General features: G+C 45.5%; 1 protein-coding gene across 6 annotated transcripts in view; it reads right to left on the bottom strand.

Moving 5' to 3' along the window:
- elp4 (elongator acetyltransferase complex subunit 4) overlaps positions 1 to 19294 on the bottom strand; it is a 43113-nt gene that overhangs the window by 23612 nt on the left and 207 nt on the right. For 2 of the 6 annotated variants that reach the window (XM_042317850.1, XM_042317855.1), the window contains exons 2-6: positions 18552 to 18587; positions 11570 to 11691; positions 5025 to 5159; positions 3660 to 3814; positions 1286 to 1370 (exon numbers count right to left, since the gene is read on the bottom strand). In XM_042317850.1, the coding sequence (XP_042173784.1) occupies positions 1286 to 1370; positions 3660 to 3814; positions 5025 to 5159; positions 11570 to 11691; positions 18552 to 18587 (533 nt within the window). Of the gene's footprint in view, positions 1 to 1285; positions 1371 to 3659; positions 3815 to 5024; positions 5160 to 11569; positions 11692 to 18551; positions 18588 to 18671; positions 18741 to 18829; positions 19033 to 19141; positions 19291 to 19294 lie in introns of those variants that run through there. The other 4 variants (XM_042317852.1, XM_042317853.1, XM_042317854.1 and 1 more) reach the window with 4 other exon arrangements.

The following is a 19294-nucleotide window of genomic DNA, read 5'->3' as shown; positions in this document are numbered from 1 at the left end:
AAGAGGGGTGTTGGGAAGGGCAATTATTTGATATGGATGAGAGTATAGCTAATAGTAGAGAGGAGCAGGTTAGAGTATAGCTAATAGTAGAGAGGAGCAGGTTAGAGTATAGCTAATAGTAGAGAGGAGCAGGTTAGAGTATAGCTAACAGTAGAGAGAAGCAGGTTAGAGTATAGCTAACAGTAGAGAGAAGCAGGTTAGAGTATAGCTAACAGTGGAGAGGAGCAGGTTAGAGTATAGCTAACAGTAGAGAGGAGCAGGTTAGAGTATAGCTAACAGTAGAGAGGAGCAGGTTAGAGTATAGCTAACAGTAGAGAGGAGCAGGTTAGAGTATAGCTAACAGTAGAGAGGAGCAGGTTAGAGTATAGCTAACAGCGGAGAGGAGCAGGTTAGAGTATAGCTAACACCAGATAGGAGCAGGTTAGAGTATAGCTAACAGCAGAGAGGAGCAGGTTAGAGTATAGCTAACAGCAGATAGGAGCAGGTTAGAGTATAGCTAACAGCAGAGAGGAGCAGGTTAGAGTATAGCTAACACCAGATAGGAGCAGGTTAGAGTATAGCTAACAGTAGAGAGGAGCAGGTTAGAGTATAGCTAACAGCAGAGAGGAGCAGGTTAGAGTATAGCTAACAGCAGAGAGAAGCAGGTTAGAGTATAGCTAACAGCAGAGAGGAGCAGGTTAGAGTATAGCTAACAGCAGAGAGGAGCAGGTTAGAGTATAGCTAACAGTAGAGAGGAGCAGGTTAGAGTATAGCTAACAGTAGAGAGGAGCAGGTTAGAGTATAGCTAACAGCGGAGAGGAGCAGGTTAGAGTATAGCTAACAGCAGAGAGGAGCAGGTTAGAGTATAGCTAACAGTAGAGAGGAGCAGGTTAGAGTATAGCTAACAGTAGAGAGGAGCAGGTTAGAGTATAGCTAACAGCAGAGAGGAGCAGGTTAGAGTATAGCTAACAGCAGAGAGGAGCAGGTTAGAGTATAGCTAACAGCAGAGAGGAGCAGGTTAGAGTATAGCTAACAGCAGAGAGGAACAGGTTAGAGTATAGCTAACAGTAGAGAGGAGCAGGTTAGAGTATAGCTAACAGTAGAGAGGAGCAGGTTAGAGTATAGCTAACAGCAGAGAGGAGCAGGTTAGAGTAGAGCTAACAGTAATGTGTGCCCGGGCGGACTGGGATATATGGTCATTGTAAGGGGCAGGTGGTCTTTGGGACCCCTATATGGGGAACTCTTTGGGTAGAGGATAGCTGTAATATGGGTTGGGAGTATAGGGGTAGTGAGTGAGCGTACCTACCTGGGGGACAGTTCCATCAAAGCCTTCCCTGTGGATGACCTCCTGGAGATTGTTCAGCAGAGAGGAGTAGGTCTCTGGCATAGGGCTGGAGAGAGTGTGGAGAGGAGGGGTAAAGAGAGGGAAGAGGAAAGGAGAAAGAGGTAAGGAAGGAGTAGAACATGAGGTTATTGCAGGACAGGTATCAAGTCTCAACAGACAAAGTCAAATGCTCCTTATCCCCCATGACAGGGCTTTACAATGACCACTAGAGCAGATGAATATAATGGAGGAGCCTTATCAAGAGATTCAATTCATTTATTCAGGTAATCTAATTAAAACCTGGTGGCCTGTCAGCTCCCTGAGGGTCCGATTGGAGGTGTAATGACACACACAGACACACACACACACACACACACACACACACACACACTGCTGAGAAAGGTTATTTAATGGGTTGCTGGTTACGATTGGATGGGCACAGTGTTTGAATGGTTAATGAAGGGTAAGATGTGCACCATTGACAAGGGACACAAGTCACTCACAATAGATCTCTGCCTTTCCCTAATAACCACAAACCACCCTAACATAACCTCCTGCCAAGTCAACCATGTGCCAACATCATGGCCAGGGTAAAGTTTTACACAGAAATCCTTCCTTAAGATCAGCTGGCTATAGTAACAACCACTGTCCATTGAGTCTTACAGTAGGTCGTTACGCTAGCCAGCAATTACAGGCTAACAGAACATTCTTACCCACAGGGAAACAGACAGACACACACCAGCCAGACAGCAGGCACATATACGTTTGCCTAAACAAACACCAGGCAGACACAGTACACACTTCCTCATATAGCTACACATAGAACAAACATATTGCCTCCGATTGTTCATCATTAACAAAAACAATGGCGCCTTCTGACCCTGCAGGGGTTCATAGCAGAACCATTCCACCAGCTTTCCTTCCCTCCTCCTGGAGCCAGAGGCAGCCCCGGGCTGGCTTCCTCCACTTGGTGGCCATTGTGTTTGATGGCATTGTGCTTCGTCCGCCCCCACTGGGCACCCTCCATTCAGGTGGTGCTGAGGGCTAGGTGCTTAGCCACGGGGGCTAGCGCATGTGCTAATTAGTATCATACTCAGGGAGGCCACATTAGCTCAATGCTACCTCCCTCCTCCTCCACTCTAAGGAGAAAGGAGAGAGAGGGGAGGCTTGGTCTTCAACAACAGGGGCTGTATCACCTAGAGAGCAATTTGTGCCAATTATGCCAGCGAGTGAAACGGAGCAATTTAACAGCCAGGGTAGCAACATGGGGTGGTGGCCACGTGCAAGAGGGGAGGCTAGGGAGTGAGAATGTGTGTATGTCTGTTTGTCTGTCTGTGTGTGTATGTCTGTCTGTGTGTTTATGTGAGCAGTGCAGGTATAGTTTCCTGCTGACCAGCTGTCATGTTGTCTGGCAGATCAGTGTTCTATTCAGAGAACCTGATGGGCAGTGCCACTATGATGGCAATGCCACTGTCAGACTTAATTACTAACCCACAGAACGACAGGAGAAGGATGGATTCTGTCTAACAACGTAAAGGACAAAATAAAAAAGATTTCCTATGACAATGATTTACTCAACACTGCTCAGTGATAGTAAATATGAGTCAACTGAAATTGGCCAGACACACTCACTCGCGTTTGCATGGTCCAGAGTTAAAGGGTGTCTGTTTGCAGACATGAAAGCAGAGGGGTTCTATAAAACCTCATCTCCGCTCCAGATTGGCCTGTTTGCCAATCGTGTCTGACTCGGTATCTGACTGTGTGTGTGTGTGTGTGTGTGTGTGTGTGTGTATATGCGCTTGTGTGTGTCTCACCGCTTTCTTTCATGTAAATAGTGTGCCTGACCTCTGAACCCTAAGCACACTCAATGTTGAACAAAACAAACTCACAGCAAACGGTCCCTCTACATTCACCAATGCTGAATGTCTCATCTCAGCCAACTAGCCTTCCTACCTAGAGACTGACCCTGTTTTTATACAGGCTTGACCAGCTGGTTATAAACATCAGAAACTGACCATAATAGACCATCCCGATCTGAGGGGGGGGGGTTTAGTTAGAGTAACTGTCTAAGCATTGCCCATCTACAATTACTCTACACACTGTAGGTTAATCCCAACCTAATCCAAAAGCTTCTCTAAGATATGACAAGTGTCTCTTAGATGCTTCCAAAACGTGATACGTATACTACTAGATATGTGTCATAGTACGGTTGGCTCCTCAGGTTGTAGGGTGAGCTTCTCAGGTTTTGACTAAGTTCTCTTAGATATACAGTACATTTGCACAATATATTGTGTAAATAATACTGAGCACGATGAAGAGATAAGGGTGGGGTAGTGTTCAGGGGTTGCCGGGTTACCTCTGGCCGGGGGTGGTGGCGGTGGGTGATGTCACAGCGGTGGAGTGTTCTGGAAGGTAGAAGCCGTGGCACCTGGCCGCCTGGGAGATCTCAGGGTCCATTGTCTTGGAGACGTCGTAGTAGTGTCCGAACCTCGACGAGGACGCCAGGGCCGTCTGAGGGTCAACAGTTAGTGTTGAGAGAAAAGCTGTGTCCATTTGACACTGCTGTTGATCACATTGCAACTAGGGTAGATAATCCTACTTCGTCAGTGTGAAACGTCCTCACTTTCAACAAGTAGAGTATGATAACTTGAAATAAATGACCTGCTCATAGTTCATACAAGTGTTTCAAAATCCTGTTTGATCAAATAAAAACTTGCAGAGAAGTTAAACTACTACAACCAGCATGTTAATCATGTCTCCACATAACCGTCCACTTGTGGCTGTGAAAACAGCCGTGTCGGTCTGAGGGGGGAGTAGAAGGATGTTTTCTCCTGGGTGAAAGGGAGAGTTCTGTAGCCCTGCTCTCCCCGGTGAAAGCAACCAGGGGCCCCATTGTCAGACGGGCTCTTAAATCTACCACTAATCTGGATTAGGGCCCCGGTGTGCCCCTCTCCTGACAGGATGGGCGAGTCAGGGGGGGTCAGTGGCTCATCTTCTCTTTGTAAGCAGGGGGAGAACCGCTTAGTGTTCCAGGCCCGCCCCGGCCACCTCACCTTTGATCTGATGTCTTCATTGGACTGGGCGACGTGGAGAGGGTTGGCAGGAGAGGTGTGTAGGGGGAATGGGGGTAGAGGGGGACTCGGGGAGTGAATTTGGGATGTAAATCCTCTGGCTGGGGCTTATTGATAGTTTGGTTTGTAAAGTCTGTTTTTGGGAGGCTGGGGAAGGGGGAGAGGTGAGGGAAAGACACAGAGATAAAGACGTCTCCAGGGAGAGACAGAGAAATCTCCAGGGACTTGCTGTGTGCTGTTAATCCACATAGCGATGTGGATTATAGCCTGGACAGGGGAGAGAGGGGAGGAGAGGAGAATGGAAGGGGTCACCATTCCTTAGAGTGGAAGAAAGAGTGTATTGCCAGCGCCCCTGGTAAGGGGATAGACAGGGATTTAAGAGGGGACAGATCTGGGTTATGAGGGTTAAGGCGGGTGGCGTGCCATTAGATGGGCTGCAGGTACCCTGGTTTCCCAGGCTAGGCAGGGTGTGTATGTGTGTGTGTCGACAGGCCCCACCTAGCAGCAGCTAAGTGTGAGTAATCTCCACCAGCTCTGAATGGAGAGGCTAGGAGTTTAGGAGCTGATGGATTTAGAGCAGAATACAATCGTCACCCCCATAGAACCAAGAGCTAGACCTGTGGCCCCATGCCGACTGCCTACACACATACGTTTACCTGTACTTTTGGCAGGTGCTGGTAGCGCCAGGCGATCTTCATGGCGTCCTGACTCTCAGGGTCACATGACTTTGCCTGGTCCTCTGTTTTGGGGCTGGCGATGTCATCCAGGATGGGGGCGGGGAGTTCCTACAGATAATAACACAATTGCATTGTTTATACACTATTCTATTTTATTCAGTCTTCAGGTTGTATTGTGTGGAATTCAGCATGATGGCAAATAATATGAATGAACACATACATTTTGTGTTACTGTGTGAAACAAGAGTCCTTGTCATGTAGTAGACTAGGAAGCTGGTGTATATGAGGTGTCATGTTGTTTTCTCATTAACAGTGGCATGTCCCTCCAGACAGAGACACAGAGGTTAAATCAATTAGTAGACACTGACTAGACAGGTCTCGGAGCACATCTCTCAGAGAGCTGACTGAGTCTGTTACAAATGGGATGGAACCTGAGAGGAGGGGGACTGTCTAACACACACACACACCTGAGTAGACAGGTTTAATCAGCCTCGGAGAGGGGGGAATGGACATAGAGAGATGGAAAGAGATTGCGAAAGAGAACGAGAGATAGAGAGAGGGAGAGAATACAACCCATATTTATGTTTATTTATTTCCCTTTTTGTACATAATGACATTTGAAATTCTTTATTATTTTGAAACTTGGAAAACACAGGACTGACATGGAAAACACAGGACTGAGCAACCTGCCCTTCAGAGTTCACAGACAGTCCCCTCAGACACCTCCTCTAACACGAACTTCACTGTAACACACACACACACACACAGCTTGACCTTCATTCATACACATCTCACGCACGTCAGACACATAGCTATGACGTAGGCTACACCAACAGTCTGGTCAAAACAACGTCCAGCCCAGAAGCATGGTGTAGGGTTGCAAAGCACCACCAATATGACCAGTTCAAACCAAAGCTTCTAAATCTAAATCAAATAGAATTGTATTCATCACATGCGCCGAATACAGCTGTATTGTAGACTTAACATTGAAATGCATGCTTACGAGCCTTTCCCAACAATGCAGAGTTATTAAACAATAAAAAACATTTAACAGTAACAGGGATAAAATAAAATACACATGAATGGATCTACAGTGCATTCAGAAAGTATTCAAACCCCTCAACTTTTCCACATTTTGTTATGTTACAGCCTTATTCTAAAATTCTATTTTAATAGTGAAGACATCAAAACTATGAAATAACACATATGGAATCATGTGGAACCAAAAATGCGTTAAACAAATCAAAATATATTTTATATTTGAGATTCTTCAAAAGTAGCCACCCTTTGCCTTGATGACAGCTTTGCACACTCTTGGCATTCTCTCAACAAGCTTCACCAGAACAGTTTTCCAACAGTGTTGAAGGAGTTCCCACATATATTGCTGAGAACCTGTTGGCTGCTTTTCCTTCACTCTGTGGTCCAACTCATCCCAAACCATCTCAATTGGGTTGAGGTCGGGTGATTGTGGAGACCAGGTCATCTGATGCAGCACTCCATCAATCTCCTTCTTGGTAAAATAGCCTGTACACAGCCTGGAGGTGTGTTGGGTCATTGTCCTGTTGAAAAACAAATGATAGTCCCAATAAGCCCAAACCAGATGGGATGGTGTATCGCTGCAGAATGCTGTGGTAGCCATGCTGATTAAGTGTGCCATGAATTCTAAATAAAATCAGAGTGTCACCAGCAAAGCACTTCCACACCATCACACCTCCTCCTCCATGCTTCACGGTGGGAACCACACAGGCAGAGATCATCCATTCACCTACTTTGCGTCTCACAAAGACAGCAGTTGGAACCAAAAATGTCAAGTTTGGACTCATAAGACCAAAGGACCGATTTCCACCGGTCTAATGTCCATTGCTCATGTTTCTTGGCCCAAGCAAGTCTCTTCTTATTATTGGTGTCCTTTAGTAGTGGTTTCTTTGCAGCAACTCGACAATGACAATTTTTTTTTTCCTTTACCTCCCTTATCTCACCTCATTTGCTCACATCGTATATAGACTTGTTTATACTGTATTATTGACTGTATGTTTGTTTTACTCCATGTGTAACTCTGTGTCGTTGTATGTGTCGAACTGCTTTGCTTTATCTTGGCCAGGTTGCAATTGTAAATGAGAACTTGTTCTCAACTTGCCTACCTGGTTAAATAAAGATGAAATAAAAAAATAAAAAATGAAGGCCTGATTCACGCAATCTCCTCTGAACAGTTGAGATGTGACATGAACTCTGAAACATGGTAACTCGAATGAACTTATCCTCTGCAGCAGAGGTAACTCTGGGTCTTCCTTTCCTATGGCGGTCCTCATGAGAGCCAGTTTCATCATAGCACTTGATGTTTTTTGCAACTGCACTTGAAGAAACTTTTAAAGTTCTTAAAATTCTCCGGATTGACTGACCTTCGTGTCAAAGCAATGGACTGTCTTTTCTCTTTGCTTATTTGAGCTGTTCTTGCCATAATACAGACTTGGTATTTTACTAAATATGTCCATCTTCTGTATACCACCCCTACCTTTTCACAAACGCATTAAGAAGGAAAGAAATTCCACAAATGAACTTAAGTCACACCTGTTAATTGAAATGTATTCCAGGTGACTACCTCATGAAGCTGGTTGAGAGAATGCCAAGAGTGTGCAAAGCTGTCATCAAGGCAAAGGGGGGCTACTTGAAGAATATCAATTATAAAATATATTTAGATTTGTTTAACACTTTTTTTGTGTTATTTCATAGTTTTAAAAGTCTTCAAAATGATCCTACAAAGTAAAAATAAACCCTTGAATGAGTAGGTGTGTCCAAACTTGAGTGCTACTGTAAGTAAGTATTCATACCTTTTACTCAGTACTTTGTTGAAGCACCTTTGGCAGCGATTAAAGCCTTGAGTCTTCTTGGGTATGACGCTACAAGCTTGCAACATCTGTATTTGGGGAGTTTCTCACATTCTCCTCTGCAGATCCTCTCAAGCTCTGTCAGATTGGATGGGGAGGGTCGCTGCACAGCCATTTTCAGGTCTCTCCAGAGATGTTCGATCGGCTGGGGAACTCAAGGACATTCAGAGACTTGTCCCAAAGCCACTCCTGAGTTGTCTTGGCGGTCTGTTAGGAGGGGTTGTCCTGTTGGAAGGGGAGACTTTGCCCCAGTCTGAGGTCCTGAGCGCTCTGGAGCAGGTTTTCATTAAGGATCTCTGTACTTTGCTCCGTTCATCTTTCCCTCGATCCTGACTAGTCTCTCAGTCCCTGCCTCTGAAAAACATACCCACAGAATGAGGCTGCCAGCACCATGCTTCACCGTAGGGATGTTACAGGCCAGGTGATGAGTGGTACCTGGTTATCTCCAGATGTGACATTTGGCATTCGGGCCAAATAGTTCAATCTCGGTTTCATCAGAACAGAGAATCTTGTTTCTCATAGTCAGCGGCCTTTAGGTGCTATTTGCCAAACTCCAAGCGGTCTGTCATGTGCCTTTTACTGAGGAGTGGATTCCGTTTGGCCACTCTACCATAAAGGCCTGATTGGTGGAGTGCTGCAGAGATGGGAGAATCTTCCAGAAGGACAACCATCTACACAGAGGAACTCTGGAGCTCTGTCAGAGTGATCATCGGGTTCTTGTTCACCTCCCTGACCAAGGTCATTCTCCCCTGATTGCTCAGTTTGGACGGGAGGATGGCTCTAGGAAGAGTCTTGGTGCTTCCAAACGTCTTCCATTTAAGAATGATAGAGGCCATTGTGTTCTTGAGGACCTTCAATGCTACAGAAATGTTTGGTACCTTTTCCCAGATCTGTGCCTCAACAAAATCCTGTCTCAGCTCTACAGACAATTCCTTCGAGCTCATGGCTTGCTTTTTGCTCTGACATGCACTGTCAACTGTGGGACCTTATATAGACAGGTGTGTGCCTTTACAAATACTGTCCAGTCAATTGAATTTACTACAGGTGGACCCCAAGATGTAGAAACATCTGAAGGATGATCAATGGAAACAGGATGCACCTGGGCTCAATTTAGAATCTCATAGCAAAGGGTCTAAATACTTACGTAAATAAAAGGTATTTCTGTTGTTATTTTTGATAAATAAAACAATACGACCCCAGTGATGTACTGGGCTGTCCGCACCCTCCTTTGTAGTTCTTTGTGGTCAAGGGTGGGGCAATAGCCATACCAAGAGGGACGCAGCCGGTCAAGATGCTTTCGATGGTGCAGCTGTAGAACGTTTTGAGGATCTGAGGGACCATGCCAAATCTTTTCAACCTACTGAGGGGGAAGAGGTGCTGCCGTGCCCTCTTCACGATTGAGCAGGTGTGTGTGGACCATGTCATGTCCTTAGTGATGTGGACGTGAAGGAACTTAAAGCTCTCAACCCCCTCCACAACAGCCCAATTGATTTGGATGGGGGTGTGCTCTCCCCTCTTTATCCTGTAGTCCACGATCAGCTCCTTGGTCTTACTAACATTGAGGGAGAGGATGTTGTCCTGGCACCACACTGCTAAGTCTCTGACCTCCTCCCTGTAGGCTGACTCATCGCCGTTGGTGATCAGGCATACCACCGTCGTGTTGTCAGAAATCATGATGGTTTTGGAGTCGTGTGCACCACGCAGCCATGTGTGTACAGGGAGTACAGGAGGGGACTAAGCACACACCCCTGAGGGGCCTCCGTGTTGAGGTTTAGTGTCGGTTAAATAGGATTCCACATTCATCCTTGGCCTTTTGCATGTTTCATGTCTCGAAGGTCGTAGCAGGATTTCTTGTATGCGTCCATGTCCGTGCCCTGTTCATTGTAAGCGGTAGCTCTTGCCTTTAGTCCAGCATGGATATTGCCTGTAATCCATGGATTTTGTTTGGGATATGTTCTTATAGTCACTGTGGGGACAATATCGTCTATTCACTTATTAATGAATTCCATGACTGTTGTGGTAAACTCCTCAATGTTATCCGATGAATCCCACAACACATCCCAGTCTGTACTAACAACACATCCCAGTCTGTACTAACAACACATCCCAGTCTGTACAGCAACACATCCCAGTCTGTACAGCAACACATCCCAGTCTGTACAGCAACACATCCCAGTCTGTACAGCAACACATCCCAGTCTGTACAGCAACACATCCCAGTCTGTACAGCCCATCCCAGTCTGTACAGCAACACATCCCAGTCTGTACAGCAACACATCCCAGTCTGTACAGCAACACATCCCAGTCTGTACAGCAACACATCCCAGTCTGTACAGCAACACATCCCAGTCTGTACAGCAACACATCCCAGTCTGTACAGCAACACATCCCAGTCTGTACTAGCAAAACAGTCTTGTAGCCTCGCATCTGCTTCGTCCGACCATTTCCACATTGAGCGCGTCACTGGTACTTCCTGTTTGAGCTTTTGTTTGTAAACAGGAAGCAGGAGAATGGAGTCATGGTTAGATCTGCTGAACGGAGGACGAGGGAGGGCCCTGTATGCGTTTCTGTGGGTAGAATAAAAGTAGTCTAGAGTTTTATCACTGCCTTAAAGTCTCACCCACCAGGAACGCTGCCTCTGGATGAGCTGTTTCTTGTTTGTTTATGGTCCCATACAGTTTGTTGAGTACCAGAGTGGTGTTGGCCTGTGGAGGAATGTAGATAGCCGTGATAATTACAGATGAGAACTCTCTTGGTAGATAAGAGTCTGCAGCTTACCATTAGGTATTCGATATCAGGTGAGCAAAAGCTCCAGATTTCCTTCACACTTGAAGCAGCACACCAGTTGTTATTTAGGAAAAAACACACTGCCTCCCCCCCGAAGCCGCCTTCCGATCCTGCCGCTGCTGCATGGAGAATCCACCGAGTACTAGGTGCATAGCGTCATCATCCAGCCACGTTTCACTAAGACATAACATTGCAGCATCTCCCGCGTTTACACCTGCTGTGTTTTGTTAGCCCATGGAACAAAGGAATGGGGTCCAGTATGATCAGGGGAACAGCTGAGTCGGAGTTGAAGTCGTATTTGAAGTCGAAATCAAGGTTAGTAACTGTCGATCTGATGTCCAGAAGTACTTGGTGGTCATATGTGATAATAGTATGAACTGTCTGTACAAAAAAGTCAAGATAAACACAATAAAAGTTACTATATAGCAAAGTTGGGCTGGAACTTCTCCATTGGCACCATCTTTCTAGAGACGCAGTTCAATCAATCGCAGAGAAAAGAAACTGCCGTACAGTTCCTGGCTCAGCAATTTTCCTTTTCTGCAACTGATTGAATTGGAGACCAATATGATTTGATTATGCCAGACCAGAGGCCTCCCTCCTCTCTTACTCTCCTCCTCTAACCCTTTGATATGTAAAGAGGGGGTTAAGTTGTGACCCCGCCCACTATCAATCAGTATGGGGGTTCCCCTCCTCCTGTGGTGCCGAGTGGGAAACAGCTTTAGGAGCTCTGTTCCCCTTCAGAGTGATGTATCTGGAAACATCTCAACAATGCCCCTCCCCCCCCAACACACACCACCCTCGAAGTCTGTCCACCCAGTGGGACAGACTGACAGTACACACACACACCTGTAGGATGTCATTGGGGTGGTCCAGAGCAGACGCCACGTAGAGTTCATGTCCACACACCACCCCCTCTGCCAGGAAGTACTTGAGCAGCATACGAGAGTAGCTGTCATATCGGTCCTCCTCTGAGAAACACACATAACGTAACGTTAGGTCCCACTGTCATAGTGTCCTCCTACCTACACAGAGAACAGCATCATTGACACAGATCCCTGCCACTTTAGTCTCAAAAAGGGAAGAAACAAATGACATTATAAACACATGTACACAGCATAGAGGTGATGAAGTTTAAATGTCTATATACATTGACAGTAAAAGACGCTGTTCACATAAAGCCACAGTGTTTCCCAAGGTAACACCTTACACCTGGATGAGCCTAATTACAACACAACAGATGGGGATCTGTCACACTACCTGTCTGGAATGGATGTAATGACCAGTCACTCTTAGTGAGGGAGGTGGGGAGAATGGACACGACACAGGGACACAGGTGTCATCTCCTGAACCAGAGCTCCCAATCATATGAGACGACAGCCACACCTCTCACAGAAAGGGGTGAGCCACTCATCATCTCCTCCACCATCTTGAAGAGGGGATAGGACATCCTGTGTGGAGGATTCACCAGAGATCTCATGGAGGTATGAGCCCCCTGTCAGCTAAATGACATAGGGATGTGGAACTCAACCCTGCATTCAGAGTCGGGAGTGTTTCTTCACGCCAATGAAATGACCGTTGTGTGTTTATTTTGTTGATGTGTGAGTCAAGTCAACTCATTTCAATGGTAGACAATTTCTTGACACCCAGCTCACTTTAATTCACTGTTGTTCTCTCAGGATGAGGATGGTGATGATGGCTTTTCACATGGCCTTGTGTTTGTTGGTGTAATTCATATGAACACTATTCAATTCAGAAGTGAACGCTGGTTTAGGTGTGTACAAAAAGGCATCAGGTGACATTTACATCCAAAAAGACATGCAGTCTAAATGTCAAGCACAACACAACAGTGAGACACCAGGCCTAATTCTAGTGGAACTCCGAGAGCTGTGTTTGCAGCTTCAGGACAAAAGAGGCTAACACTTGGAAGAGCTTGCATTCTGGTCTAATTTACATCTGTATTGAAGTCCTGAGTGACAGTGAGGACTAGTGACTAGTGAGTGAGGGACACATTCTACCACAGATGGCTACCTCAGACCACAAAGCACCCACCACCCAACCACAACGTAGGCCCACTTCCTACTTCCTTATTCTACAACCCCACATACCACTACCCAGCATGCCACTGCTGCTTCTTGTCACAGCCACAAACCACCATTTTGTAAAGCAGTCTCTGGCCTCTACACACAATGGCAGACAGTGGGCACACACACAAAGGACAGTGACAGTTAAAGGTGACAGCCATACAGCTGACATCACATCCGACAGCTCGGGAATAACGCAGAGCCATCCAGGAACACCTGGGGAATGTACTTCCCTCCCAGACATTCCTGGCCTGTCTCCTCATTCCTCACCCTTGATGGGACAGCTCCCGGGATGGCCCAGGAAATTCCCTGCCTCTTCAATTTGTCGTCGGTGGGGCTCCCTGTCCTCTTATTGATGGCTTTCTAGGTCAGCAGGACCTTTGTGGCTTTCAGCAGGGCCCACAAAGCCTCCCAGATGGGCCCTCTCCAGATGAGGCCCATTGTGCCCTGCCTTTCTATGGGAGCCCTTCCAAATAGAACCTGAGGGAGTCATTAGGCTGCTGAGGAGGAGGGGGTTGAGAAAAGAAGAGAGAGAGTGGGGAGTGACGGGGGGCGGGGTGGAAGGTTGAAGCAGTAGAGTCACCTCTTGGTGGGTTGTGACCACAGGACCCCACGACAGATCAGTCACTCTCTGAACAGTCAGAGGGGGAATTACTTTTTAGCTTAACAGGTTTTCCTTTTTTGGTGCTCTTTTTTTTGCTCATTTTGACGTGGGATTGTAAAGGGGAGTGACCTCTAGGATTTGGCTTTTAACATTGAGATGGAATGGCCCTGTCTCATGTAGCTGAAGGGGGTGGAAATGGTGGAGATGGTGGGGTGGAGATGGTGGGGGAGGGGGGGTGGAGATGGTTAGCCACGCTTCAGGATTGTTTTGATCACGTGCACTCTGATATGTTCCAGGTAGCCTGCGAAAATAATCTAGACGCATACACGGATACGGTGACTAAATTCATCAGGAAGTGTATAGGAGATGGAGTACCCACTGTGACTATTAAAACCTACCCTAACCAGAAACCGTGGACAGATGGTAGCATTCTTGCGAAACTGAAAACGTGAACCACCGCATTTAACCAGAGCAAGGTGTCTGGTTATATGGCAGAATATAAACAGGTAGTTATTCACTCCACAGGGAAATCAAACAAGCTAAACATCAGTATAGAGATAAAGTGGAGTCGCAATTCAACGGCTCAGACATGAGATGCATGTGGCAGGGACTGGCAGGGACACGCTTTGAGGATAACACAGTGCCACCGACGCGGCCCACTACCAAGGACTGTGGGCTCTCCTCCTCCGTGGCTGACGTGAGTAACTCATTTAAATGTGTTAACCCTCGCAAGGCTGCTGGACCAGACAGCATCCCTAGATGCATCCTCAGAGCATGCGCATACCAGCTGGCTGGTGTGTTTACAGGCATATTCAATTTCTCCCTATCCCAGTCTGCTGTCCCCACATGCTTCAAGATGGCCACCATTGTTCCTGTACCCAAGAAGGCAAAGGTAACTGAACTTAATAAATATCGCCCCGTAGCACTCACCTCTGTCATCATGAAGTGCTTTGAGAGACTAGTCAAGTATCATGTAACCTCTACCTTACCTGCCACCCAATACCCACTTCAATTGGCTTACCGCCCCAATAGATCCACAGACGATGCAATCACCATCACTCTGCACACTGCTCTATCCCATCTGGACAAGAGGAATACCTATGTAAGAACATTGTTTATTGACTATAGCTCAGTATTCAACACCATAGTACCCACCAAGCTCATCATTAAGTTTGAGGCACTGGGTCTGAACCCCGCACCGTGCAATTGGGTCCTGGACTTCCTGACAGGCTGCCCCCAGGTGGTGATCCTCAACACTGGGATCCTACAAGGGTGTGTGCTCAGCCCCTTCCTGTTCACCCACGACTGCGTGGCCAAGCACGCCTCCAAATCAATCATCAAGTTTGCAGATGACACACCAGTAGTAGGCTTGATTACCAACGATGACGAGACAGCCTACAAGAGGAGATGAGGGCTCTGGGAGTGTGGTGCCTGGAAAACAACCTCTCACTCAACACCAACAAAACAAAGGAGATGATCATGGGCTTCAGGAAACAGCAGAGGGTGCACCCCCATATCTACATCGACAGGACCGCAGTGGAGAAGGTGGAAAGCTTCAAGTTCCTTGGCATACACATCACTGACAAACTGAAATGGACCACCCACACAGAGTGTGGTGAAGAAGGCACAACAGAGCCTCTTCAACCTCAGGAGGCTAAAGAAATTTGTCTTGTCACCTAAAACCGTCACACATTTTTACAGATGCACAATTGAAAGCATTCTGTTGAGCTGTATCACCGCCTGGTTCGGAAGCTGCACCGCCCTCAACTTCAAGGCTCTCCAGAGGGTGGTGCGGTCGGCCCAACACATTACCGGGGGCAAACTACCCACCCTCCAGGACACCTACTGTAATCACTGCCTCACACATCGATTGGGGGGGGGATAAATTGAAGGGCAAGGCAATATATGCCTAATATCTACTTTGTGCATGACACAAGCAATTTTTCCAACAATTGTTTACAGACAGATTATTTAACTTATAATTCACTGTACCAAAATTCCAGTGGATCAGAAGTTTACATACACTAAGTTGACTGTGCCTTTAAACAGCTTGGAAAATTCCAGAAAATGATGTCATGGCTTTAGAAGTTCTGATAGGGTAATTTACATCATTTGAGTCAATTGGAGGTGTACCTGTGGATGTATTTCAAGGCCTACCTTCAAACACAGTGCCTCTTTGCTTGAGATCATGGGAAAATCAAAAGAAATCAGCCAAGACCTCAGAAAATAAATTGTAGAACTCCACAAGTATGATTCATCCTTGGGAGCAATTTACAAATGCCTGAAGGTACCACGTTCATCTGTACAAACAATAGTACGCAAGTATAAACACCATGGGACCACACAGCCGTCACAAGAAGGAGACGCATTCTGTCTCCTAGAGATGAACGTACTTTGGTGTGAAAAGTGCAAATCAATCCCAGAACAGCAAAGGACCTTGTGAAGATGCTGGAGGAAACAGGTACAAAAGTATCTATATCCTATATCGACATAACCTGAAAGGCCACTCAGCAAGGAAGGAGCCACTGCTCCAAAACCGCCATAAAAAAGCCAGACTACGGTTCGCAACTGCACATGGGGACAAAGATCGTACTTTTTGGAGAAATGTCCTCTGGTCTGATGAAACAAAAATAGAACCGTTTGGCCATAATGACCATTGTTATGTTTGAAGGGAAAAGGGGGAGGCATGCAGAAGAATACCATCCCAACCGTGAAGCACGGGGGTGGCAGCATCATGTTGTGGGGGTGCTTTGCTGCAGGAGGGACTGGTGCACTTCACAAAATAGATGGCATCAGCTTGTGGAGGGCTACCTGAAATGTTTGACCCAAGTTAAATTTAAAGACAATGCTACCAAATACTAATTGAGTATATGTAAACTTCTGACCCACTGGAAATGTGATGAAAGAAATAAAAGCTGAAATAAATCACTCTACTATTATTCTGATATTTCACATTCCTAAAATAAAGTGGTGATCTTAACTCACTTAAGACATTACATGTTTACTTGGATTAAATGTCAGGAATTGGGAAAAACTGAGTTTAAATGTATTTGGCTAAGGGGTATGTAAACTTCTGACTTCAACTGTATACACCTAGGGAGCCCGAGACCAGTAATATTATATACACCTAGGGAGCCCGAGACCAGTAATATTATATACACGTAGGGAGCCCGAGACCAGTGATATTATATTCACCTAGGGAGCCCGAGACCAGTGATATTATATTCACCGAGGGAGCCCGAGACCAGTGATATGATATTCACACCTAGGGAGCCCGAGACCAGTAATATTATATACACCTAGGGAGCCCGAGACCAGTGATATTATATTCACCTAGGGAGCCCGAGACCAGTGATATTATATTCACCTAGGGAGCCCGAGACCAGTGATATTATATACACCTAGGGAGCCCGAGACCAGTGATATTATATACACCTAGGGAGCCCGAGACCAGTAATATTATATACACCTAGGGAGCCCGAGACCAGTAATATTATATACACCTAGGGAGCCCGAGACCAGTAATATTATATACACCTAGGGAGCCCGAGACCAGTAATATTATATACACCTAGGGAGCCCGAGACCAGTAATATTATATACACCTAGGGAGCCCGAGACCAGTAATATTATATACACCTAGGGAGCCCGAGACCAGTAATATTATATACACCTAGGGAGCCCGAGACCAGTGATATTATATTCACCTAGGGAGCCCGAGACCAGTGATATTATATTCACCGAGGGAGCCCGAGACCAGTGATATGATAAACACCTAGGGAGCCCGAGACCAGTAATATTATATACACCTAGGGAGCCCGAGACCAGTAATATTATATTCACCTAGGGAGCCCGAGACCAGTAATATTATATTCACCTAGGGAGCCCGAGACCAGTAATATTATATACACCTAGGGCCCGAGACCAGTAATATTATATACGAGACCAGTAATATTATATTCACCTAGGGAGCCCGAGACCAGTAATATTATATTCACCTAGGGAGCCAGTAATATTATATACACCTAGAGACCAGTAATATTATATACACCTAGGGAGCCCGAGACCAGTAATATTATATACACCTAGGGAGCCCGAGACCAGTAATATTATATACACCTAGGGAGCTCGAGACCAGTAATATTATATACACCACCCTAAATTGCTCTAAAATGTTTGTTTTTTTTCTCTGCAAAAGGGGGGTAAATTATCACACAAAATAAAAATGGTGGGTAAAATGCATTTACCCTCCATTACACTACTGTTTGTCATGCCAAACATGATGGGGGTGTGTGGCTAAGAACAAACACATCTGACTGCCAGGCTAGGTTACACACACCTCAACCAATGAGGGCCAGATTATTTGCTTTCTGGGTGATCGGAAGGAACACAATTTATCTACCAGTTATCAACAATTTATCTACAAGGGTGTATTGTTTTGAGGGACTTGGATGGCAGGTGTCAGGCAAAACAGCTTTCTGCTTGTTGGTCAAAAACAAGCAGTGCCCTCTGCTAAACCCACTAAAGCAAGTGAGAAGCACAGGTGAAAGGTCATCTAAGTGATAAGGACAATCTAATGCCATAGCATTGCCTTAAACCAGTCTCGGGTACTTTCAAGTGGAGATAGTGACTGCAATAATCCCTGGGTTCTCATTCGAAACATTGACGACGACGCCGCGGCCAATGTGTATAACAGTCCCGACTCTCTGTCTACACATTAATACTCTTAGCTTGGACTCTTGGAACTTTACAATGTTTTGGAAACTTTTGGAACTTTACTTTCATATCATTGAGAAATATTAAATTACTATACACCTTTTTAACACGATTAAAATGTTCATGTTACGGGTTGTTTACGGACGAGAGAGGCGAACACCTGTTCAAATTAGCTATCTAGCATCTCCAATCACCAGTGTGTTACGGAAGAGGGACGCCCTAGAATGCCTTATAGAACCGTATCGCAATTGAGAATCGATTCCCGTTTAGATAAGAGTATTTGTCTGTCAGTTTATGTCTGAACATAAGGTTATTGGATATTAAAAGGAGTAGGTTACCTAAGCTAGTACATCTTGGACAAGGTACAGTAGTACCTCTACTCATAAATGGTCTAAATGTACAATGGAAAATGTAGAATTAGACTTACCTATGAGTAGAAGGGTTCCAACTGCTAAACCACCACCTATTTCAAGAATAAAAAATATTACAAATAGGTCGATTTTTGACAACACCATATAATTTATAGATAACCAAGTGTAGCATAGACCTGGGGGGGAGGGGGAGACCATGATTTGGGGGGATTTTCACAACATTTCATCCATAGAATGGTTCTTTGGAGGACTGATTGTTAAAATATGTTTTGTCAAATATAGAGAACTAATATTTATTTATATTAATAATATATATTTTACATTTTGTCCTTACATAGGCCTGTTAACTGTTTCATATGTAGGCGTTAAAAAGCTAAAATTACTGCTTGCTCTGTGGTCCCACAGGGAGAGCAGACTTTTGAGCCAGCTCTAACTAATCAAGCTCATTGTTGAATAAGTGTTGGACTGGAACAAAAACCTGCAAACTAACTACGAGTGCCCAGTGCCATGACTGACGAATACTCCAGAGCCAGCTGACAACCATTACTATGGCGTGAAGGTGTGCCGGTTGTTTCAAATGGGGCACATGAATTATTGTTGACGTCACATGAATGTTATAGTAAATAACGTGAAGCTAGCCGGCTACCTTCATGCGACTCAGTGGTTGAAGACATGCAGTTGAATAGTGACAACGATAACATTCCTTTAAAACTAACTAAATTAAAACAATTATTATTGTTAGATAGTTTAATCAATCAGAAAAAGCAAAACTCGCGTTAGCTAGCAGTCGACACATTCG

This window comes from Oncorhynchus tshawytscha, unplaced genomic scaffold (assembly GCF_018296145.1).
Source record: "Oncorhynchus tshawytscha isolate Ot180627B unplaced genomic scaffold, Otsh_v2.0 Un_contig_81_pilon_pilon, whole genome shotgun sequence".
In the NCBI taxonomy this organism is placed as follows: domain Eukaryota; kingdom Metazoa; phylum Chordata; class Actinopteri; order Salmoniformes; family Salmonidae; genus Oncorhynchus; species Oncorhynchus tshawytscha.
This window is presented reverse-complemented; position numbering and strand designations above follow the sequence as displayed.